General features: G+C 56.9%; 1 protein-coding gene across 1 annotated transcript; it reads left to right on the top strand.

The window, feature by feature from the left end:
- The first annotated feature begins 785 nt into the window (after positions 1 to 785).
- On the top strand, positions 786 to 6394 carry LOC128829506 (lysozyme C, milk isozyme-like). The gene is made up of 5 exons (XM_054014966.1): positions 786 to 807; positions 3176 to 3403; positions 5275 to 5433; positions 6028 to 6106; positions 6328 to 6394. The coding sequence occupies exons 1-5, from the start codon at positions 786 to 788 to the stop codon at positions 6392 to 6394; spliced, it is 555 nt and encodes a 184-aa protein (XP_053870941.1).
- The last annotated feature ends 12614 nt before the right edge of the window (positions 6395 to 19008 follow it).

The following is a 19008-nucleotide window of genomic DNA, read 5'->3' as shown; positions in this document are numbered from 1 at the left end:
CCCCTGCTGGAAGGGACAAGTCCTGCGGGGGGTGTGTGTGTGTGTGTGTCCCTCAGCTGCCCTCTGCTGGAGGGGACAAGTCCTGCGGGGTGTGTGTGTGTGTGTGTCCCTCTGCTGCCCCCCCTGCTGGAGGGGACTGTCCCTGTGGGGTGTGTCCCTCAGCTGCCCCCTGCTGGAAGGGACAAGTCCTGCTGGGTGTGTGTGTGTGTCCCTTTGCTGACCCCTGCTGGAGGGGACTGTCCCTGCGGTGTGTGTGTGTCCCTCTGCTGCCCCCCCTGCTGGAGGGGACTGTCCCTGCTGTGTGTGTGTGTGTGTGTGTGTGTGTGTGTGTGTGTCCGTCGCCCCCTGCTGGAGGAGACTGTCCCTGCAGGGTGTGTCCCCCTGCTGCCCCCTGCTGGAGGGGACGGGCCCTGCTCTCTCTGTATTCCTGGCTTCTCTGAGTTCAAGGCCGGAAGAGCCCAGCTCACCCAGTCTGAGTTTCTGGATCTCACAGGCCACTCCCTGGTGCCGGCGCACCAACCCCCATGGCCGAACGAGACCCACGTATCACAGCCCACGGGAGACGAGACGGCGCTGTGCAGAGAGGTGGAACCCGGGTGCACCAACTCCCGAGGCCCCCCAGTGGCAGGGCGGGATTAAGAGAGAGACACCCAGATAATCCCGGTGGATCACCCTCATCCCACGCTGCAGAGGAAGGGGAACCCCCCCTCCCCTGGTCCCTGCCAAACTGACCTGGGGGAAATCCCTTCCTGGCCCCTGCTGGTGGCCGGCGGGAGCCCTGAAGCATGAACGTTAGCGACATACGACGTAACCCAAAATGGAGCCCCAGGGCAGCTGAGCCCTGTCCTTGCTCTCACAAGCAACGCCAGCCTGTGACTGCTCTCATCCGCTCGCTTTTTGAAGTAATTACGTTGTTTGCCCCCCACCCCCACTCCTATTGGGGGGCTGGTCCCGAGCCTCACCCTGCTGATGGTTAGAAACCGTCTTCTAATTTCCAGCCGGAATTCGTTGGTGGCACATTTCTGCCCATTTGTTTACATCGTCCCTTAGCTTCCGTCGTTCTTCTCCGGCCCTGGGGCGTAGCCCCCGATGTAGCTATTGAGAGTAACTAGAGCCCCCTACAGCCTTCATTTTATTCCCCAAAACCCGCCGGCCTCCTCCAGTCTCCTCCATCCCCCTGCTCAGCCCCGCTGCCCGGTCTCTGCACCTGGTCCGGTTTGGCTTCCTCTTGCCGATTTCCTTCCATGACGCCCTGAGACGTGAGCTGGAGACAGGCGGGCTCAGCAGACCTACCATGAAGTGGCTCTATACATGGTTAAACAACCACAAACGAAGAGTCATTATTAATGGAAGGACGAGGGATTGGAGGGAGATCTTGAGTGGGAACCTCCCTGAAGGAACGGCCAGACTGGGTCAGAGCAAAGGTCCATCCAGCCCAGTGTCCTGTCTCTGACAGTGCCCAGTGCCAGGTGCCCCGAGGGAATGAACAGAACAGGGAATCATCAAGTGTCCATCCCCTGTCGCCCATTCCCAGCTCCTGGCAAACAGAGGCTGGGGACACCATTCCTGCCCAGCCTTGCTAATAGCCATTGATGGACCTATCCTCCATGAACTTATCTAGTTCTTTTCTGAACTCTGTTATAGTCTTGGCCTTCACAACATCCTCTGGCAAGGAGTTCCACAGGTTGACTGTGCGTTGTGTGAAAAAATACTTCCTTTTTTGTGTGTTAAATCTGCTGCCTATTCATTTCATTGGGTGACCCCCTAGTTCTTGTGTTATGAGAAGGAGTAAATAACACGTCCTGATTTACTTTCTCCACCCAGTCAGGATTTTATAGACCTCGATCATATCCCCCCTGAGTTGTTTCTTTTCCAAGCTGAAAAGTCCCAGTCTTACTAATCTCTCCTCATATGGCAGCCGTGCCAGCCCCCTAATCATTTTTGTTGCCTTTTTCTGAACCTCAATTCCAATCTATCTTTTCTGAGATGGGGCGACCACATCTGCACGCAGTATTCCAGATGTGGGCGTACCATGGATTTATATAGAGGCAATAGGATATTTTCTGTCCTATTATCTCTCCCGTTCTTAATGACTCCCACCATTCTGTGCGCTTTTTTCACTGCCGCCGTTTTCAGAGAACTATCCACACTGACTCCAAGTTCTGGGTCCCGTGTCATTTCCCAGCGGTAGGAATAGAGAGGAGATGGAGCCGATCTGCAGATGATACAAAGCGAGGGGGGTTTGCAAGCGAGGGGGTCTGTCCTTGGGAGGACAGAGCTAACATTTAAAGGGATCTTGACAAATTGGAGGACTGGGCTGTAGCCAGCAAGGTGCCCACTTAACGGACTAATATTTAATAACAGGCTCTTCGATCTAGCAGACAAAGGTCTAAGTGGAAGCTAGTCAAATTCAGCCTGGAAAGAAGGTGTGATTTTTTTAACACTGGGAGCAATTACCCATCGGGACACTTTCCCAAAGTGGGCGTTGGCTTCTCCATCCCTGGCCGTTTTTAAATCAAGCTGGGCCGTGTTTCTGCTCTGGGAATTATTGTGGGGAAGGTCCCGGGCCTGACAGACAGGAGGTCGGACTAAAATCACAAAGGCCCCGGAATCTGTAGATCTGCCAGTAGAGGGCGACTGGCTCTTGGGAGCGACCTACCACGCCGCCCCTTAGTGAAGGATCGATCGGGCGCAGAGCGGAACCAGGGGATCCCCGTGAAACTAGGGTGACCAGACAGCAAGTGGGAAACATCGGGACGGGGTGGGGGGTAATAGACACCTATATAAGACAAAGCTCCAAATATCGGGACTGTCCCTATAAAATCGGGACATCTGGTCACCCTACGCCCAGCGCCCCCTGCCCGGTGGCACCGAGCGATCCCCGGGTCGCATTGCAGCCTGGCTCCAGCTGAAGTCAGCCCTGCTTGCAGTGGGGGTGGGGCAGGAATCAGACCTCACCCCTGTGCCCGGGTCAATCCGGAGTCACTCCCTTTCCTGGAACCCGGAGGGGCGGTTCTAGAACACGGGGCCTTCATGACACCGCTGGGCGTTCTAGAAGGGAGGCCATGACCCCCGGCCACGGAGAGCAGGGGAGTCCCCATACATCCCTCAGCCACTGCCCAGCACCCCTCTGGCCATCCCTATACACCCCCCCCCCATCTCTCCATCTACCCAGCGTGGCCCCGACGGTGCCGTAGGCCTGTTCCCGGAGCGCCCCGTCTCAGCTCCCCTCGATCCTCACACCGGCTGCTCCCCCCTGCGGGGATGGGGGTCCTGGGGCTGGTGACCCTGCTGGCCTGCCTAAGTGCGGAGGGCTGGGGGAAGATCTTCTCCCGCTGTGAGCTGGCGCAGACGCTGCAGGATGGCGGGATGGACGGATACGAGGGATACAGCCTGGCCAACTGTGAGTGAGCCCTCGGCCCTGCCCCACGGGCTCCTCGATGGGACAGTGGGTCCCCCCCGCACTGCTCCCCATGGGCTCGTCTATGGGGCTGTGCCCCCCCCACCGTTCCCCGTCTCTATGGGGCTGTGCCCCCCCCACTCCCTGTCTCTATGGGGCTGTGACCTTCCCCCCACACTGTTCCCCATCTCTATGGGGCTGTGCCCCCCACACACCTCTCCCCATCTCTATGGGGCTGTGCCTCCCCAGACCGCTCCCCGTCTCTATGGGGCTGTGCCCCTCCCCACACCTCTCCCCATCTCTATGGGGCTGTGCCCCCCCACACCGCTCCCCATCTCTATGGGGCTGTGCCCCTCCCCACACCTCTCCCCATCTCTATGGGGCTGTGCCCCCCCCACTCCCTGTCTCTATGGGGCTGTGACCTCCCCCCCCACCGTTCTCCGTCTCTATGGGGCTGTGCCCCTCCCCACACCGCTCCCCGTCTCTATGGGGCTGTGCCCCCCCCCACCGTTCCCCATCTCTATGGGGCTGTGCCCCCCCCACCACCACTCCCCGTCTCTATGGGACTGTGCCCCCCCCACACCGCTCCCCGTCTCTATGGGGCTGTGCCCCCCCCACCGTTCTCCGTCTCTATGGGGCTGTGCCCCCCCCCACTCCCTGTCTCTATGGGGCTGTGACCTCCCCCCCACACTGTTCCCCATCTCTATGGGTCTGTGCTCCCCCCACACCACTCCCTGTCTCTATGGGACTGTGCCCCCCCCACACCTCTCCCCATCTCTATGGGGCTGTGCCCCCCCCACCGTTCTCCATCTCTATGGGGCTGTGCCCCCCCCCACCACTCCCTGTCTCTATGGGGCTGTGCCCCCCCCACACCTCTCCCCATCTCTATGGGGCTGTGCCCCTCCCCACACCTCTCCCCATCTCTATGGGGCTGTGCCCCCCCCACACCTCTCCCCGTCTCTATGGGGCTGTGCCCCTCCCCACACCTCTCCCCGTCTCTATGGGGCTGTGCCCCCCCCACACCACTCCCCGTCTCTATGGGGCTGTGCCCCCCCCACACCTCTCCCCATCTCTATGGGGCCGTGCCCCTCCCCACACCTCTCCCCATCTCTATGGGGCCGTGCCCCCCCCACACCTCTCCCCGTCTCTATGGGGCCGTGCCCCTCCCCACACCTCTCCCCGTCTCTATGGGGCCGTGACCCTCCCCACACCTCTCCCCGTCTCTATGGGGCTGTGCCCCCCCCACACCTCTCCCCGTCTCTATGGGGCTGTGCCCCTCCCCACACCTCTCCCCGTCTCTATGGGGCTGTGCCCCCCCCACACCTCTCCCCGTCTCTATGGGGCTGTGCTCCCCCCACACCACTCCCCGTCTCTATGGGGCTGTGCCCCCCCCACCGTTCTCCATCTCTATGGGGCTGTGCCCCCCCCCCACCACTCCCTGTCTCTATGGGGCTGTGCCCCCCCCACACCTCTCCCCATCTCTATGGGGCTGTGCCCCTCCCCACACCTCTCCCCATCTCTATGGGGCTGTGCCCCCCCCACACCTCTCCCCGTCTCTATGGGGCTGTGCCCCTCCCCACACCTCTCCCCATCTCTATGGGGCTGTGCCCCCCCCACACCTCTCCCCGTCTCTATGGGGCTGTGCCCCTCCCCACACCTCTCCCCATCTCTATGGGGCTGTGCCCCCCCCACACCACTCCCCGTCTCTATGGGGCTGTGCCCCCCCCACACCTCTCCCCATCTCTATGGGGCTGTGCCCCCCCCACACCACTCCCCGTCTCTATGGGGCTGTGCCCCCCCCACACCACTCCCCGTCTCTATGGGGCTGTGCCCCCCCCACACCACTCCCCGTCTCTATGGGGCTGTCCCCCCAGGGGTCTGCCTGGCGTTCTACGCGAGCGGCTTCGACACGGAGGCCGTGGGGGCCAATGCGGACGGCAGCTCCGACTACGGCATCTTCCAGATTAACAGCGGCTGGTGGTGCCAGGACGCCAAGGGCCCGTCGGAAAACCTGTGCCACGTGCGCTGCCAGGGTGAGGCCGCCAGGGGGCGCTGTGCTGCAGGGGGCGGGCGGGGGGTCAGTGGGGGCTCAGCGGGGGGCGCTGTGCTGCAGGGTGCGGGCGGGGGGTCAGTGGGGGCTCAGCGGGAGGCGCTGTGCTGCAGGGGGCGGGCGGGGGGTCAGTGGGGGCTCAGCGGGAGGCGCTGTGCTGCAGGGGGCGGGCGGGGGGTCAGTGGGGGCTCAGCGGGAGGCGCTGTGCTGCAGGGGGCGGGCGGGGGGTCAGTGGGGGGGAACCATGCTTTGGGGTCAGTGGCGGGCTCAGCAGTGGGGCACCGTGCTCTGGGACATTCCTGTGCGACACCCAATCATGCTTCTAACCACTTCTGCGTCCTGAAGCCCCCCAGGATCTGGGGTATTTTCCTTGCCTGCCACGCCGCGCTGGGGGGCGTGTTACGGGGTGCGGTGGGAACAGACACTGGGGGGCAGTGGGGATTTGGGGTGGTGGTGGATTTGGCTGAGGTGTGGTTGGAGCCGATCTGACCCCCTCCCCTTTCATCAAAGCCGCCCCACCTCTGCAGCCTCCCCAAGGGGGCCCATCCCTGCCTTACCCTCCCTCCCTTGCTCCTAGATTTACTGAACCCCGACATCAAGGACGACATCAACTGTGTGAAGAGAGTGGCGCAGGATCCTCAGGGCATGGAGGCTTGGTAAGGAGGCTCCCTGGGCGGTGGGATATTCCCAACAGAGGAATTCTGCATCTCGGCACTGGACGAGACCTCCCTGTGTGTCGTTATGTGCGGCTGTTCTCCATCTGCTCCGCCCCAGAAGTGGCTGCATCCCAGCGCCGGCCGAGCCATCCCTACAGGTTCTCTGTCAGTGTTACCATCCTGGTGACCCCCCATCTCATCTATCACTTCCTCTCCTTCAGGGACGACTGGAAGGAACATTGCGAAAAGCAGGACCTGACCGAGTGGGTTGAGAGTTGTAATCTGTGAGGCCCGAGCGTGTCTCCCCCACGGGGGGCGTCTGTCTTTCCTGTGTCTGTCTGTCCGGTCACACGAATTTATAAAGCCCGTTGCTTGAAATCTTCTCGCTGTGTGTCTCTGGTCAGACGCCCGCGCAGGCTGGCAGGGGCCCGAGAACCTGGTCTGAGACCCTATGAAGTGAAACCGGTGAAGTGAAGTGAATGAAAACCCTCCAGTGAAAACAGATCAGGCCCCGGGGCCCACCCCAGCCCGGTACCGGAGCCAGGGCTAACAAGGTCACCTGGTCTCCTCCCGACTCGCTCTTTGTTCTCCCGCCCGGCCCCCCATGCAGAGGGCCAGGGTCGTCGGTTGCTAGGGAACAAATCGCCAGGCCGTTGTCCGGGGGGAGGGTGCAGGATTTCTGGGTTCTTCTGCAAATAAAAGCCCTTTCTCCCTCCCCCAGGTAAAGCAGGGGAAACTGAGGCACACACCTCAGTGGGGTGGGAGCTGGCCTGGGCGGAGACGTGGGGAGCTCCCCCTGGCAGATGGACACCCGGGCCCCCCTAGGGACAGCCCTACCCCCTGCAAAGCAGCTGGCCTGACTGCTTGCTGTCATGGCATCTGACCCCAGCAGCAGGGAGCCTATTGGAGCAGACCCAAAACTACCCCCCCAAAGATGAAGGGCTAAATCTGCCTCGCACCAATGGCCCAGACACACCAGAGAGATCTCCCCATGAGGCACACGGGTTGCACAAACAGCAGGTGAGACATAGGGGCCTCCCTCCCTCGTGCCAGCACATCCCCGGGGATTTGCACTCAGAAGAGTCAGTGTGCGACCCGTAGCACCATGGGACTGGCTGTGGGGCAGCTCTCGGGCCACCTCCGATGACCAGCCCTGAATTGGGAGAATTATCTGCCGCGGGCCGAAGTCCTCCACAGATCTCTCTCTCTTTCCGCCTCCACTCGCTCAGGAAATGAGCGTGAGCGCAGGCCGGCAGCCACTGCCTTTCCTGTCCCTGCTTCTGTGTCAATAGGCGTCCCACCCACTTCCTGTTGACTCTCGGGGTGAAAGACCCACAGAGGACTTGCTAACGTGCTTTGTTTCCAACGGAGGTGGAGACTCGGGGCCCCTTGTCGTCACAGGCCCAGCTTACATGGTGGAAGCAAGTGGCTGAGAATTAAAAGTCGACCCTGCTTTGGTCACACACGAAGGAAGTGTTCTTATTGTTGTCAATCCTTGCTGGCCCTGGCTGCCGGGGCAGGAGCACAGTCTTCCAGTGAGAGTCCCCCCACCATGCCCCCCTCCGCTTGATTCTCCCCAAGCCCCAATTCGGTCCCCTCTCACTCGGCGCTAGGGTGACCAGATCATAGACTCAGAGAAGATCAGGGTTGGAAGGGACCTCAGGAGATATCTAGTCCAACCCCCTGCTCAAAGCAGATGTCCTGATCTTATGGGGACAGTCCCAATAGTTGAGGTTTTTTCTTACATTGGCGTCTCTTACTTCCCACTCTCTCCCGATTTTTCACACTTGCTGTCTGGTCACCCTCCTCGGTGCCCGCTTCCTTCGTGCTCGGAAGGGAGGCTGGCGATCCAAGGGAAGGCTGCCCCTGGAGGGTGGGGTTGGTGTCGTATGTCTGTAACCCTTCTGCCCATCTAAGTTGGCAGCAACAAGGGCCGGGTTCAGTATCAAGGGGTTCCGCTTCAATAACGCAATGCAAAACCGGCTCGAGCCCCCACCCAGTGACCTGGGACAATTACATACCACCCCTGGGTGCCTCTAAGAGGCAATACTTCCCCTCTCGCAAGCACGGAGTCTGAGTGTGACAGAAAATGTTTAATAACATGAGGTAAACGACATCAGCATTAAACTGGAAAAACACCACAACCAGGATTCATAACACAAACCAGGAGCAAAAGACCCACCCCAGCAAACTGGGCTGTGTCCTTTCCCTTTGGTTCTTGAATCCAGCAACCCAAAAATCACCCAGAGTCCCCAAAGTCCAACACCCCCAAAGTCTCTTGGGTCCAGCAACCCCCCAAAGTCCCAAAAGTCCAACAGACCCCAAAGTCTCTGTCCCTGGTCAGTGCAGCCCCAGAGTAAAAGGGGGGCACGCAGGGTGTTAAGGGGCACCTTACGTGATCCGAGGCCGGCCCGTCTCTCCGTGGGGTTCCACCACAGCCTTCACCACGAGCCAGTCCACTTCCTGCCGTCCCATGAACTGCTCTGCTCTACAAGCTGCTCCGCTCTGCTCACCGACCTGTGAGCCCCTTCAGCCATCCCCACAAATGGCTCCGCTCACCGACCTGTGAGCCGCTCCAGCCATCCCTGCAAACAGCTCCGCTCGCCGTTCCTTGGGCCGCTCCAACCGTCCCCACGCCACTCACTGCTCCGCCAGCCGCTTAGCAATATAGCTTCAGGCTCCCCCACTAGTTAACACAGCCTCAGTGATCTCAGCTCTTAATAACTTTAGCGCTTCTATGATTTCAGCTCTTAGCAATTTCAGCTCATACTAGGGGAGCCCCAGTGCTGGTGCACCATTGGCCCAAAGTGAATTCAGCTCGACAGCCTGTAACTAGACTCCTAATGGAATCAAAGTTAGCTCTCAGAGCAGCAGCCGTGTTAGTCTGTATCCGCAAAAAGAACAGGAGGACTTGTGGCACCTTAGAGACTAACACATTTATTAGTGCATAAGCTTTCGTGGACTACAGCCCACTTCTTCGGATGCATATAGAGTGGAACATATATTGAGGAGATATATATACACACATACAGAGAGCATGAACAGGTGGGAGTTGTCTTACCAACTCTGAGAGGCCAATTAAGTAAGAGAAAAAAAACTTTTGAAGTGATAATCAAGCTAGCCCAGTACAGACAGTTTGATAAGAAGTGTGAGAGTACTTACAAGGGGAGATAGAGTCAATGTTTGTAATGGCTCAGCCATTCCCAGTCCTTATTCAAACCGGAGTTGATTGTGTCTAGTTTGCATATCAATTCCAGCTCAGCAGTCTCTCCTTGGAGTCTGTTTTTGAAGTTTTTCTGTTGTAAGATAAAAAGAAGAACAGGAGTACTTGTGGCACCTTAGAGACTAACAAATTTATTAGAGCATAAGCTTTCGTGGACTACAGCCACGAAAGGTGCCACAAGTACTCCTGTTCTTCTTTTTGCGGATACAGACTAACACGGCTGTTACTCTGAAACTTGTTGTAAGATAGCCACCCGCAGGTCTGTCACTGAATGACCAGACAGGTTAAAGTGTTCTCCCACTGGTTTTTGAGTATTATGATTCCTGATGTCCGATTTGTGTCCATTTATTCTTTTGCATAGAGACTGCCTGGTTTGGCCAATGTACATGGCAGAGGGGTATTGCTGGCACATGATGGCATATATCATATGAGTTAAGTTAACATATAAGTTAGCTCTGACATTTAACAGTGGAGAGAGGAGATATAACTTGGAGAATTTTTTCACTTCAAAGTCCCAGAAGCAAAGACGAGGTTTTCATCTCGAGGCCAAAAGACCAAAAACATCAAGACACTTGATCACAGCCTTAGATAGACCAAGAGACTACTGACACTTTGAGTACAATTGAAGCTTCAACGAGAACCCCTACTAACAATCCTCTCTCAAATCACTGGGTTTTGTAACCCATGCCCCTTGTCTAGCAAGTGCTACTTAATTATTGGTGAGTCTCTCTGTCATACAACAGTTCCACTGGCCTTGCTTCACCGAATCCAGGTAACAACACTTTATTCTTCCTGCCCCAACAACAGAGAAACTGGGGATCCCACACCAGCCAAAGTAACCACTTTGAGTTGCTGTTGTTTCATGCCAGGCGGGTGGGTGTGCCTATGCAAACAAGATCAGCCCCTGGAGTTCTTTTCCACCCTCGCCATAATTCACCACCAGATGTCAGGGTGGAGCTTATCCGGACTCTGCTCACATGTCGATTGGGACCCGATGAGCGGCTCGGCCCAGAGGGTTTGGGGAGCCTGTTTTTTCATGGTTGCGCTCTGGAAGGAAGAAGGAATGATCCGGCCCTAGGAAAGAGAAATGTGACGCGATCTAAACCACAGCAGGACTTTGGGCTATTAAGAGAAATGGCTGAAAAGGGGAAATCCCAACTGACGCTAGGGGCAAATGATGAAATACGGGCCTTGAAAAGAATCAAACTTAGAAAGTCTCTGATAAGAAAGGGATTAAGGACATTTGCTACACACCAGCGGCAGGGAAAGTAAACGGAAGTCTGAGCACCGACTTGGCATGTCCTCCAGCTGATCGCGGCCGACGGGAGGAGCTGATCGGGGGGGGCTGCCGGTGGGTGCCTCTGGTGTAAGCGAACGCTCCCTGGACTCCATAAAAAAATGGTCCGTCTGATGTATTGATTGTCTATTGATTCGTGTTGTTCTTGCTGGGGAACGCTGTGCTGGCTGCAACCTTGGTCCGCGTGCTCGGGGCTGCAGTATCTGAAGTGCCCCATCAGAGCGACACGTACATAACACACCCAGGGGCGGCAGGTTTGTATCATTTTTGGTGGTGCCCAGAACAGATCCAAGTCCCCCCCACACACCTGCCTTGTAAGCCAACATACAGTAACTCCTCACTTAAAGTTGTCCCCGTTAACGTTGTGGTGTTGTTACGTTGCTGATCAATTAGAGCAGTGGTTCTCAAACTTTTTTTTTGAAAATTGCTGAGGGTCTTGGCGGACCTCTTAATGATCTTTCCAAATGTGGTTTGTACTGTTAGCTAACTGTTGTAGAGCGCTTTGGATAAAAAACCCTAAATAATAATAAACTTTTTTTGTTCTACACATAAAAGCACACAACTCATATTTTAATATCAGTAGTCTTAACCTTTCTAATGCGATGGATGTGCCCTCTCTCCCCTGCCACGGCAGCCCCCAAGCTGGGACTGGGAAGAAGGGGGGGGTCTCTCCCTCTCTCCCCCGCCGCGGCAGCCCCCAAGCTGGGGCTGGGAAGAAGGGGGGGGTCTCTCCCTCTCTCCCCCGCCGCGGCAGCCCCCAAGCTGGGGCTGGGAAGAAGGGGGGGGTCTCTCCCTCTCTCCCCCGCCGCGGCAGCCCCCAAGCTGGGACTGGGAAGAAGGGGGGGGGTCTCTCCCTCTCTCCCCCTCCACGGCAGCCCCCAAGCTGGGACTGGGAAGAAGGGGGGGGGTCTCTCCCTCTCTCCCCCAGCACAGCAGCCCCTGAGCTCTGGCTGGAAAGGAGGGGGGTCTCTCCCCAGCAGCCACGCCTGTGCGGATCCACTAATTAGGTGGGTGGCCCTTCATTCTGTCGTGTGCGGCCACCCAGGAGTGCTCCGTAGAGGGAACTATCCGCGGACCACCTGAATGGAGCTCGCGGACCAGTGGTGGTCTGTGGACCACAGTTTGAGAACCTCTGAATTAGAGAACATGCTCGTTTAAAGTTGCCCAATGCTCCCTTATAGTGTTGTTTGGCAGTCGCCTGCTTTGTCCATGCGGAGATAAAGGATGATGGAGGCACGTGTCAGGACCCTAATTGGGCCCTGGGTGGTCACTACTTCCCACCACCCAACACAGATGTAATGAGGTTGAGTAGTGCCTGTATAAGAAAAATTAAAACTACTGATTATTCTTCAAAAAAGGTTTTTAATGACTTTCGACTATAAAGGCAACATGGACAAAATAAGAAAAGCGAGATTAAAGACCAGCACTGAATAAGGATGAATATAAATGGCAAGTTATACTGAAGACAAGCACAAGTACATGTAAAGTTATTATTCATTACCTATTTATTACTAGTCTGCACAGTATAGTAGCGATACAATTTGAGATCAATTCTGCCCGAGCAACCAGACTTCTTTACTCCATAACCTTACCCTGAATTTGCCCAAAAATACGTTACCCTTCAGTAGGCCGTTTTTCGCACTGGCCAGGTACAGACAGTCGACCAGTGCATGTCCCTTCGGTTCAGGGGGTGTGGGTCAGGTTTCCCTTATGACCGAAATACACACATAGTCCCATGCCTTCGTACTTGTTATCTGATCTGTTGGCCGTGTCTTAAAACAGACCGACCAATTAGGGTCAGCCAAATCTTTAATGTGATTAACGTTGTTGCCTTGGCTGTCTAATTTATGCTTACTTATCTCCTTGTGTCGCTTTGACCGTATAATTTATGTTTACTTATTTTCTTGTAGCCAATTGTTTTAATTGTGGGTTAGACAAGCTGTGCCCGGGGAGCACAACTTATCTCGCTTTATAGGAGTTAGAATGTTTTATCTGGTTGCAGCGCGTTTTGACCACAAGTCTTAGCTTACTTCTGCAAAGCTCACCCTTTTCACCTCTGCAAAGCTTGTCCTCTTCACCTCTGCAAAGCAGAAGTTTGAGGCCTAACATCGACAACACCTTTGTTCATTTTAAGCTTGGCAATACTTTTGCTCAGAGATTAATCACAGTCCACTGCTTGCAGAAGAAGCAGCCCATTGGAGCTAGCTGGTGGGGGCTTGGAACCAGGGTGGGCCGACAGCCCCCCTATCAGCTTCCCTAAGTTCCCTGTGCGGCTGCCGGTCAGCAGGCTCTCAATTGCTGGGCAGTTCAGGTGTCCCTCCCCCTCTGCCATGTGCTGCTCCTGTCCTCTGCCTTGGAGCTGCTCCGGGAGCTTCCTGCTTGCTGTGCAGGTAGGGTGACCAGATGTCCCGATTTTATAGGGACAGTTCTGATTTTTGGGTCTTTTTCATATAGAGGCTCCTGTGACGAACTGGGACTGTTCTTGCTGGGGTGTGGGAATGCTGACAGGGGAGTGTGACTAGGATGGTCGGCATCGGAGGATGGGAGTCTGCCTGAGGGAACATACCTGAGCTTGTAACATGAGAACCCAGAGGGGTTGGAGGCCAGGTGACTCCGGGGCCCGGGAAACTGAACAAAGGCTGTGGGAGGGGTCGCTGAAGGGAGAGTGCTGGAAGCAGGCTGGAGAGATGGCTGGGAGGCAGAGATGGCTCTGACCTCCCAAGGGGGGCTGGGCTGGGATGCCCTGGGACCCCAAGCTGGACCTAACTGAGGGGGGCCCTGTTGTCTGTGCCTGCAAGACCTGTCTTGGACTGTGTTCCTGTCATCCAAATAAACCTTCTGCTTTACTGGCTGGCTGAGAGTCATGGTGAATCGCAGGAAGCCGGGGGTGCAGGGCCCTGAGTCCCCCAATACTCCGTGACAACTGGTGGTAGCGGCGGGATCTACTGCACCCCTTGGACGGCGCTTCCTGCAGTAAGTGACTGGGGAGCAGTAAAACGAAGGGGGATTGACGGGGACCAGGCATGCTGAAGAGTGAGAGAGAGACGGTTATTACCCCTGGGAGTGTGTGACCAGCGAGAAGGACTTTTGCAGTAACAGGGTCCCCCGGGGGGATCGCAGCGAGTGGTCCCAGGGGCGGAGGAGTCTGCAGCTCGACCCTGGCAGAGAGGCGGTGACCTCGAGAAGGGCTGGCACACTAGGGGGCCCCCTGGGAACTGTGGGGAGCTGTGAGCACACAGGCCGGTGAGAGGTCAGCAGGAAGATGTATGCCAAGCGGCTTAAGAGCGACCTGGTGGAGCTGTGCAAGCAGAGGGGGCTGTGCATTGGGAGGCTCACCAAAGCACAGCTCATTACCCGGCTGGAGGAGGAAGATCGCGCGAATGAACTAATCCCTGTGTCTCAGGGAAGCAGCCTGGCAAATGCAGCGCAGGCCCCAGTGTCTGTCCCAGCTGGGAGTGGTCAGCCGGCTGCTGAGGGCTTCCCGAGACCCCTCCTTCCTATGCCTAGGGGAAGGGTGGGGAGGAGCCCAGCAAATACTGAAGGCGCCGTGACCCCCCCGGCCAGCAGGGGATCCCCCCGGCGAAGCTCGCCGGCAAGCAGATGATCCTCCCGGCGACGTTCGGCATCCGTGGAGCGGAATTGGCTGGAATGGGAGAAAGAGCTAAAACTGAGAGAGCTGGAGGATCGTGAACAACAGAGACAGCATGAAGAGAGACAGCGTCAGCATGAACGGGAGGAGAAAGAGAGACAGCATCAGCATGAACGGGAGGAGAATGAGAGACAGCATCAGCGTGAACTGGAACTGGCGAGATTGAAGGGCAGTGAACCCCCGGCTGCGGTGAGTGATGGGGGACCCAGGACTGCACGGAGCTTTGATAAGTGCATCCTGGCCCCACACAAGGAGGGGGAGGACATGGATGACTTCCTGGAGGCCTTTGAGACGGCCTGCGAGCTGCACCGGGTTGATCCCGCGGACAGACTCCGGGTCCTTACCCCCTTACTGGACCCCAAAGCCGTGGCATTGTACCGCCAACTGGAAGAGGCAGAGAAAGGGGACTACGGACTATTCAAAAAGGCCCTGCTACGTGAGTTTGGGCTGACTCCTGAGATGTACCGGGAAAGGTTCCGGAGTCAGGATAAAACCCCTGAGATCTCATATCTGCAACTAGCCGTCCGCATGGAAGGATACGCCAGCAAGTGGGCTGATGGGGCCCAGACGAAGGAGGACCTGGTCAAACTGCTGGTACTGGAGCAACTGTATGAGCGGTGCCCATCCGACCTGAGGCTGTGGTTGGTGGACAGAAAGCCAGAGAACCCGCGACATGCAGGCCGGCTGGCCGATGAGTTTGTAAAGAGCCGGTCAGGAGATAGAAGGGAGGAGTCCCAAAGGAACAGTCCCACCACAACGCAGAGAGAGAGTCACCATGGGACATCCCCGTGGGAAAATACAGAAAAACCCCATCAGAAGGGAACATCCGGCGTCAGGACCATCCGACCCACCCGGGGGGACCCATGGGACATGGGCTGCTACCACTGTGGCCAAAAAGGCCACATACGGGCCCAGTGCCCCAGGCTCAGGGACAGACTGAGCAGACCGAACCCGCACAGGGTTAACTTGGTAGAGGCCCAGACGGACGAGGGGCAGGCTTCTCACACAAGAGGGGCTGGCAGCTTATCAACTGCTCAAGAGAGAGAAGGGCCCCAGGCCAGCTCCTCTAGGGGGCTGGATGCCCCAGACTCAGGGTTTTTGGTTTATACGGTGGGCGCGGGGCTGTCCCTCCGGAGAGAGTACCTTGTTCCCCTGGAGGTGGATGGGAGGAAGGTCGATGGATACTGGGATACGGGCGCAGAGGTGACGCTAGCCCGGCCCGAGGTGGTGGCCCCAGATCAGGTGGTGCCCAACACCTACCTGACCCTGACGGGGGTGGGCGGAACACCAGTCAAAGTGCCCGTGGCAAGGGTACACCTGAAGTGGGGGGCCAAGGAGGGCCCCAAGGATGTGGGGGTACACCCGTATTTGCCCACTGAGGTATTGATGGGGGGGGACCTGGAGAACTGGCCAAGCAGCCCCCAAAGGGCACTGGTTGTGACCCGCAGTCAGAGCCGGCGAGGGGCACTGCGCCCTGGCCTTGGGGGGGGGTGCCTTGCCTGAGGCGCAGGACCCTAACCTGGTGGGGAGGGAACGCCCAGGGACACGGCTCAGGGAGGCTGCAGCTTCAGACCCCGCGGGCGAGAAAGAGCAGGTGGCCATCCCTGTCCCAGCTGCTGAGTTCCAGGCCGAGTTGCAGAGAGATCCCTCCTTGCGGAAGATAAGGGACCTGGCCGACCTCAATGCGGTACAGACCATGGGACGAGGTGGCCGGAAAAGGTTCCTGTGGGAGAAGGGGTTCCTGTACCGAGAATGGGCTCCCCCAGGGGAAATGGAGTCAGGGGGGATCAGGAGGCAGCTGGTGGTACCCCAGAAGTATCGCCGCCAGCTGCTGTGCCGGGCCCATGACATTCCCCTCTCAGGGCACCAGGGAACCTGGCGTACCCAGCAGAGGCTGCTACGGAGCTTTTACTGGCCTGGGGTCTTTGTTACTGTCCGACAGTACTGCGGATCCTGTGACCCCTGTCAGAGGGGGAGGAAGGCCTGGGACAAGGGGAAAACAGCTTTAGGACCCTTGCCCAGCATAGAGGAGCCTTTTCGGAGGGTGGCCAAGGTTAAAAGGGCGGCTCTAAACCAAGGGAGCCCAAAGCACAGACCTCCAGACTGGAGCGCTGGGAGAAGACCACAGCCCAGTTGGAACCCCAGAGGTATGGGGGTGGAAAAAGGGCACAGGCCGTATAAACCTTCCCACATGCGAACTGCGAGTGCCATCAAGCACCCCCGACCTAAGGGGGGGCGTGAAACTGAAGGGGCCTGGTGTAATTCCCACCAAGGAACTGGAGGGATGCGGGGGCATCCATGGGAACGGGGGTAGGTTCGAACTTCCCCAGGTCACTGGCTAAAGTGACCCTGCTCAGTTCGGTCTCGAAGGGGGGAGAGATGTGACGAACTGGGACTGTTCTTGCTGGGGTGTGTGAATGCTGACAGGGGAGTGTGACTAGGATGGTCTGCATCGGAGGATGGGAGTCGGCCCGAGGGAACATACCTGAGCTTGTAACATGAGAACCCAGGAGTGGGTTGGAGGTCAGGTGACTCCGGGGCCCGGGAAACTGAACAAAGGCTGTGGGAGGGGTCGCTGAAAGGAGAGTGCTGGAAGCAGGCTGGAGAGATGGCTGGGAGGCAGAGATGGCTCTGACCCCCCAAAGGGGGGTGGGCTGGGATGCCCTGGGACCCCAAGCTGGACCTAACTGAGGGGGGCCCTGTTGTCTGTGCCTGCAAGACCTGTCTTGGACTGTGTTCCTGTCATCCAAATAAACCTTCTGCTTTACTGGCTGGCTGAGAGTCATGGTGAATCGCAGGAAGCCGGGGGTGCAGGGCCCTGAGTCCCCCAATACTCCGTGACAGCTCCTATTACCCCCAACCCCCTGTCCTGATTTTTCACACCTGCTGTCTGGTCACCCTATGTGCAGGAGGGGAGGGGGAGGGGGAAGAGGGATGCTGTTGTCAGGGTGTCCCCCTCCCCCGTTCCTGACCCCATCTCCACAGAGCAGCGGGGGCGGGGCACAGGGCTCAGAACCCTGGGGTACAGACGTGGGGACCCGCATGAAAACCCCCCTAAGCTTATTTCTACCAGCTTAGGTTAAAAACTTCCCCAAGGCACAAATCCTTCCCTTGTCCTTGGATGGTATTGCTGCCACCACCAAGTGATTTAGACAAAGATTCAGGAAAAGGACCAATTGGAGTTCCTATTTCCCCAAAATATCCCCCCCAAGCCCTTTCACCCCTTTTCCTTGGGAGGCTTGGGAATAATATACCAACCAATTGCCTTTAATATAAGTACAGACCAGACCCTTTATCTTTAGGACACTAAAATCAATCAAGTTTTTAAAAGAAGAACTTTATTATAAAGAAACAAGTAAAAAAAAAAGCGCTTCTGTAAAATCAGGATGGAAGGTAACTTTACAGGGTGATAACAAGATTTAAAACACAGAGGACTCCCCTCTGAACTTAGCTTTACAGTTCTAAAAACAGGAATAAACTACCTCTTAGCACAGGGAAAATTCACAAGCTAAAACAAAAGATAATCTAATGCATTTCCTTGCCCTTACTTACAATTTTTGTAATCTTAGATGCTCATTTTAGGTATGTTTTTAGGAGATGTTTTCCAGCCTGGTCTCTCTCTCCATCCAGAGAGGAACAAACAAAAAAAGCACAAACAAACCTTCCCCCCGCCCCCCAGATTTGAAAGTATCTTATTTCCTCATTGGCCCTTTTGGTCAGGTGCCAACTAGGTTATTTAAGCTTCTTACCCCTTACAGGTAAAGATTCAGTACAGCTACCCAGAAGGGATTTTATGCTACCTCTTAGCTGTATGTTTATAAAAAAAAAACAATTGTTTTTTGTTCTGTTCTGTTCATATGGGACACTTATTATAAAGGTGGGCTGCAGCCATTTCCAACCAAATTACAGGAATATTTGAAATCAGCAGCTAATCTGTAGATCTCTGCTGTCTGTTCACGACAGGGTGACCAGATGTCCTAATATAAAGGGCTGTTACACCCACACATACACTCTGGCACAATTTTCCACACTTGCTAGCTCAGAGGTGGGCAAACTACAGCCCGCGGGCCACATCCGGCCTGCGGGACTGTCCTGCTAGCCCCCAGCCCCTCCCCTGCTGTCCCCCCTCCCCCACAGCCTCAGTGTGCCGCGCCAATAGCGCGCTGGCCTGCTGGGGGGAGGTTCTGAGGGGTGGGACGGGGGACAGTCAGGGGATGGGGAGGGGGCATTGGATAGGCGAGGGAGTCCCGGGGGGCCTGTCAGGGGTAGGGGTGTGAATAGGGGTTGGGGCAATCAGGGGACAGGGAGCAGGGGGGGTTGGATAGGGGGTGGGGTCCCGGGGGGCGGTTAATGGCAGAGGTCCCGGGAGGGGGACAAGGAGAAGGGAGTGTTGGATGGGTCGGGAGTTCTGAGGGGGGCAGCCAGGGGACGAGAAGTGGGAGGGGCCGAACAGGTGGCGGGGGCCAGGCTGTTTTGGGAGGCACAGCTTTCCCTACCCGGCCCTCCATACAGGTTTGCAAACCCGATGTGGCCCTCGGGCCAAAAAGTTTGCCCACCCCTGTGCTAGCTGGTCCCTCTACTCATGAACGGCTTAACTTCGAGCACATGAACGCTCTTCCTCAATAACAGTGAAAACTTTGTCCAAACAAACTGAGACGTGAGGTTCCACGATGTCCGTCACTAATTTCTGCATACATTTTTGCTTTCTGGTCAGAGGATCCCGCATTTCAACT

The sequence above is a fragment of the Malaclemys terrapin genome (genome assembly GCF_027887155.1).
Source record: "Malaclemys terrapin pileata isolate rMalTer1 chromosome 20 unlocalized genomic scaffold, rMalTer1.hap1 SUPER_20_unloc_2, whole genome shotgun sequence".
Classification (NCBI taxonomy): domain Eukaryota; kingdom Metazoa; phylum Chordata; order Testudines; family Emydidae; genus Malaclemys; species Malaclemys terrapin.
The sequence above is the reverse complement of the archived record's forward strand: the minus strand, read 5'-3'. Positions and strand labels throughout refer to the sequence as shown.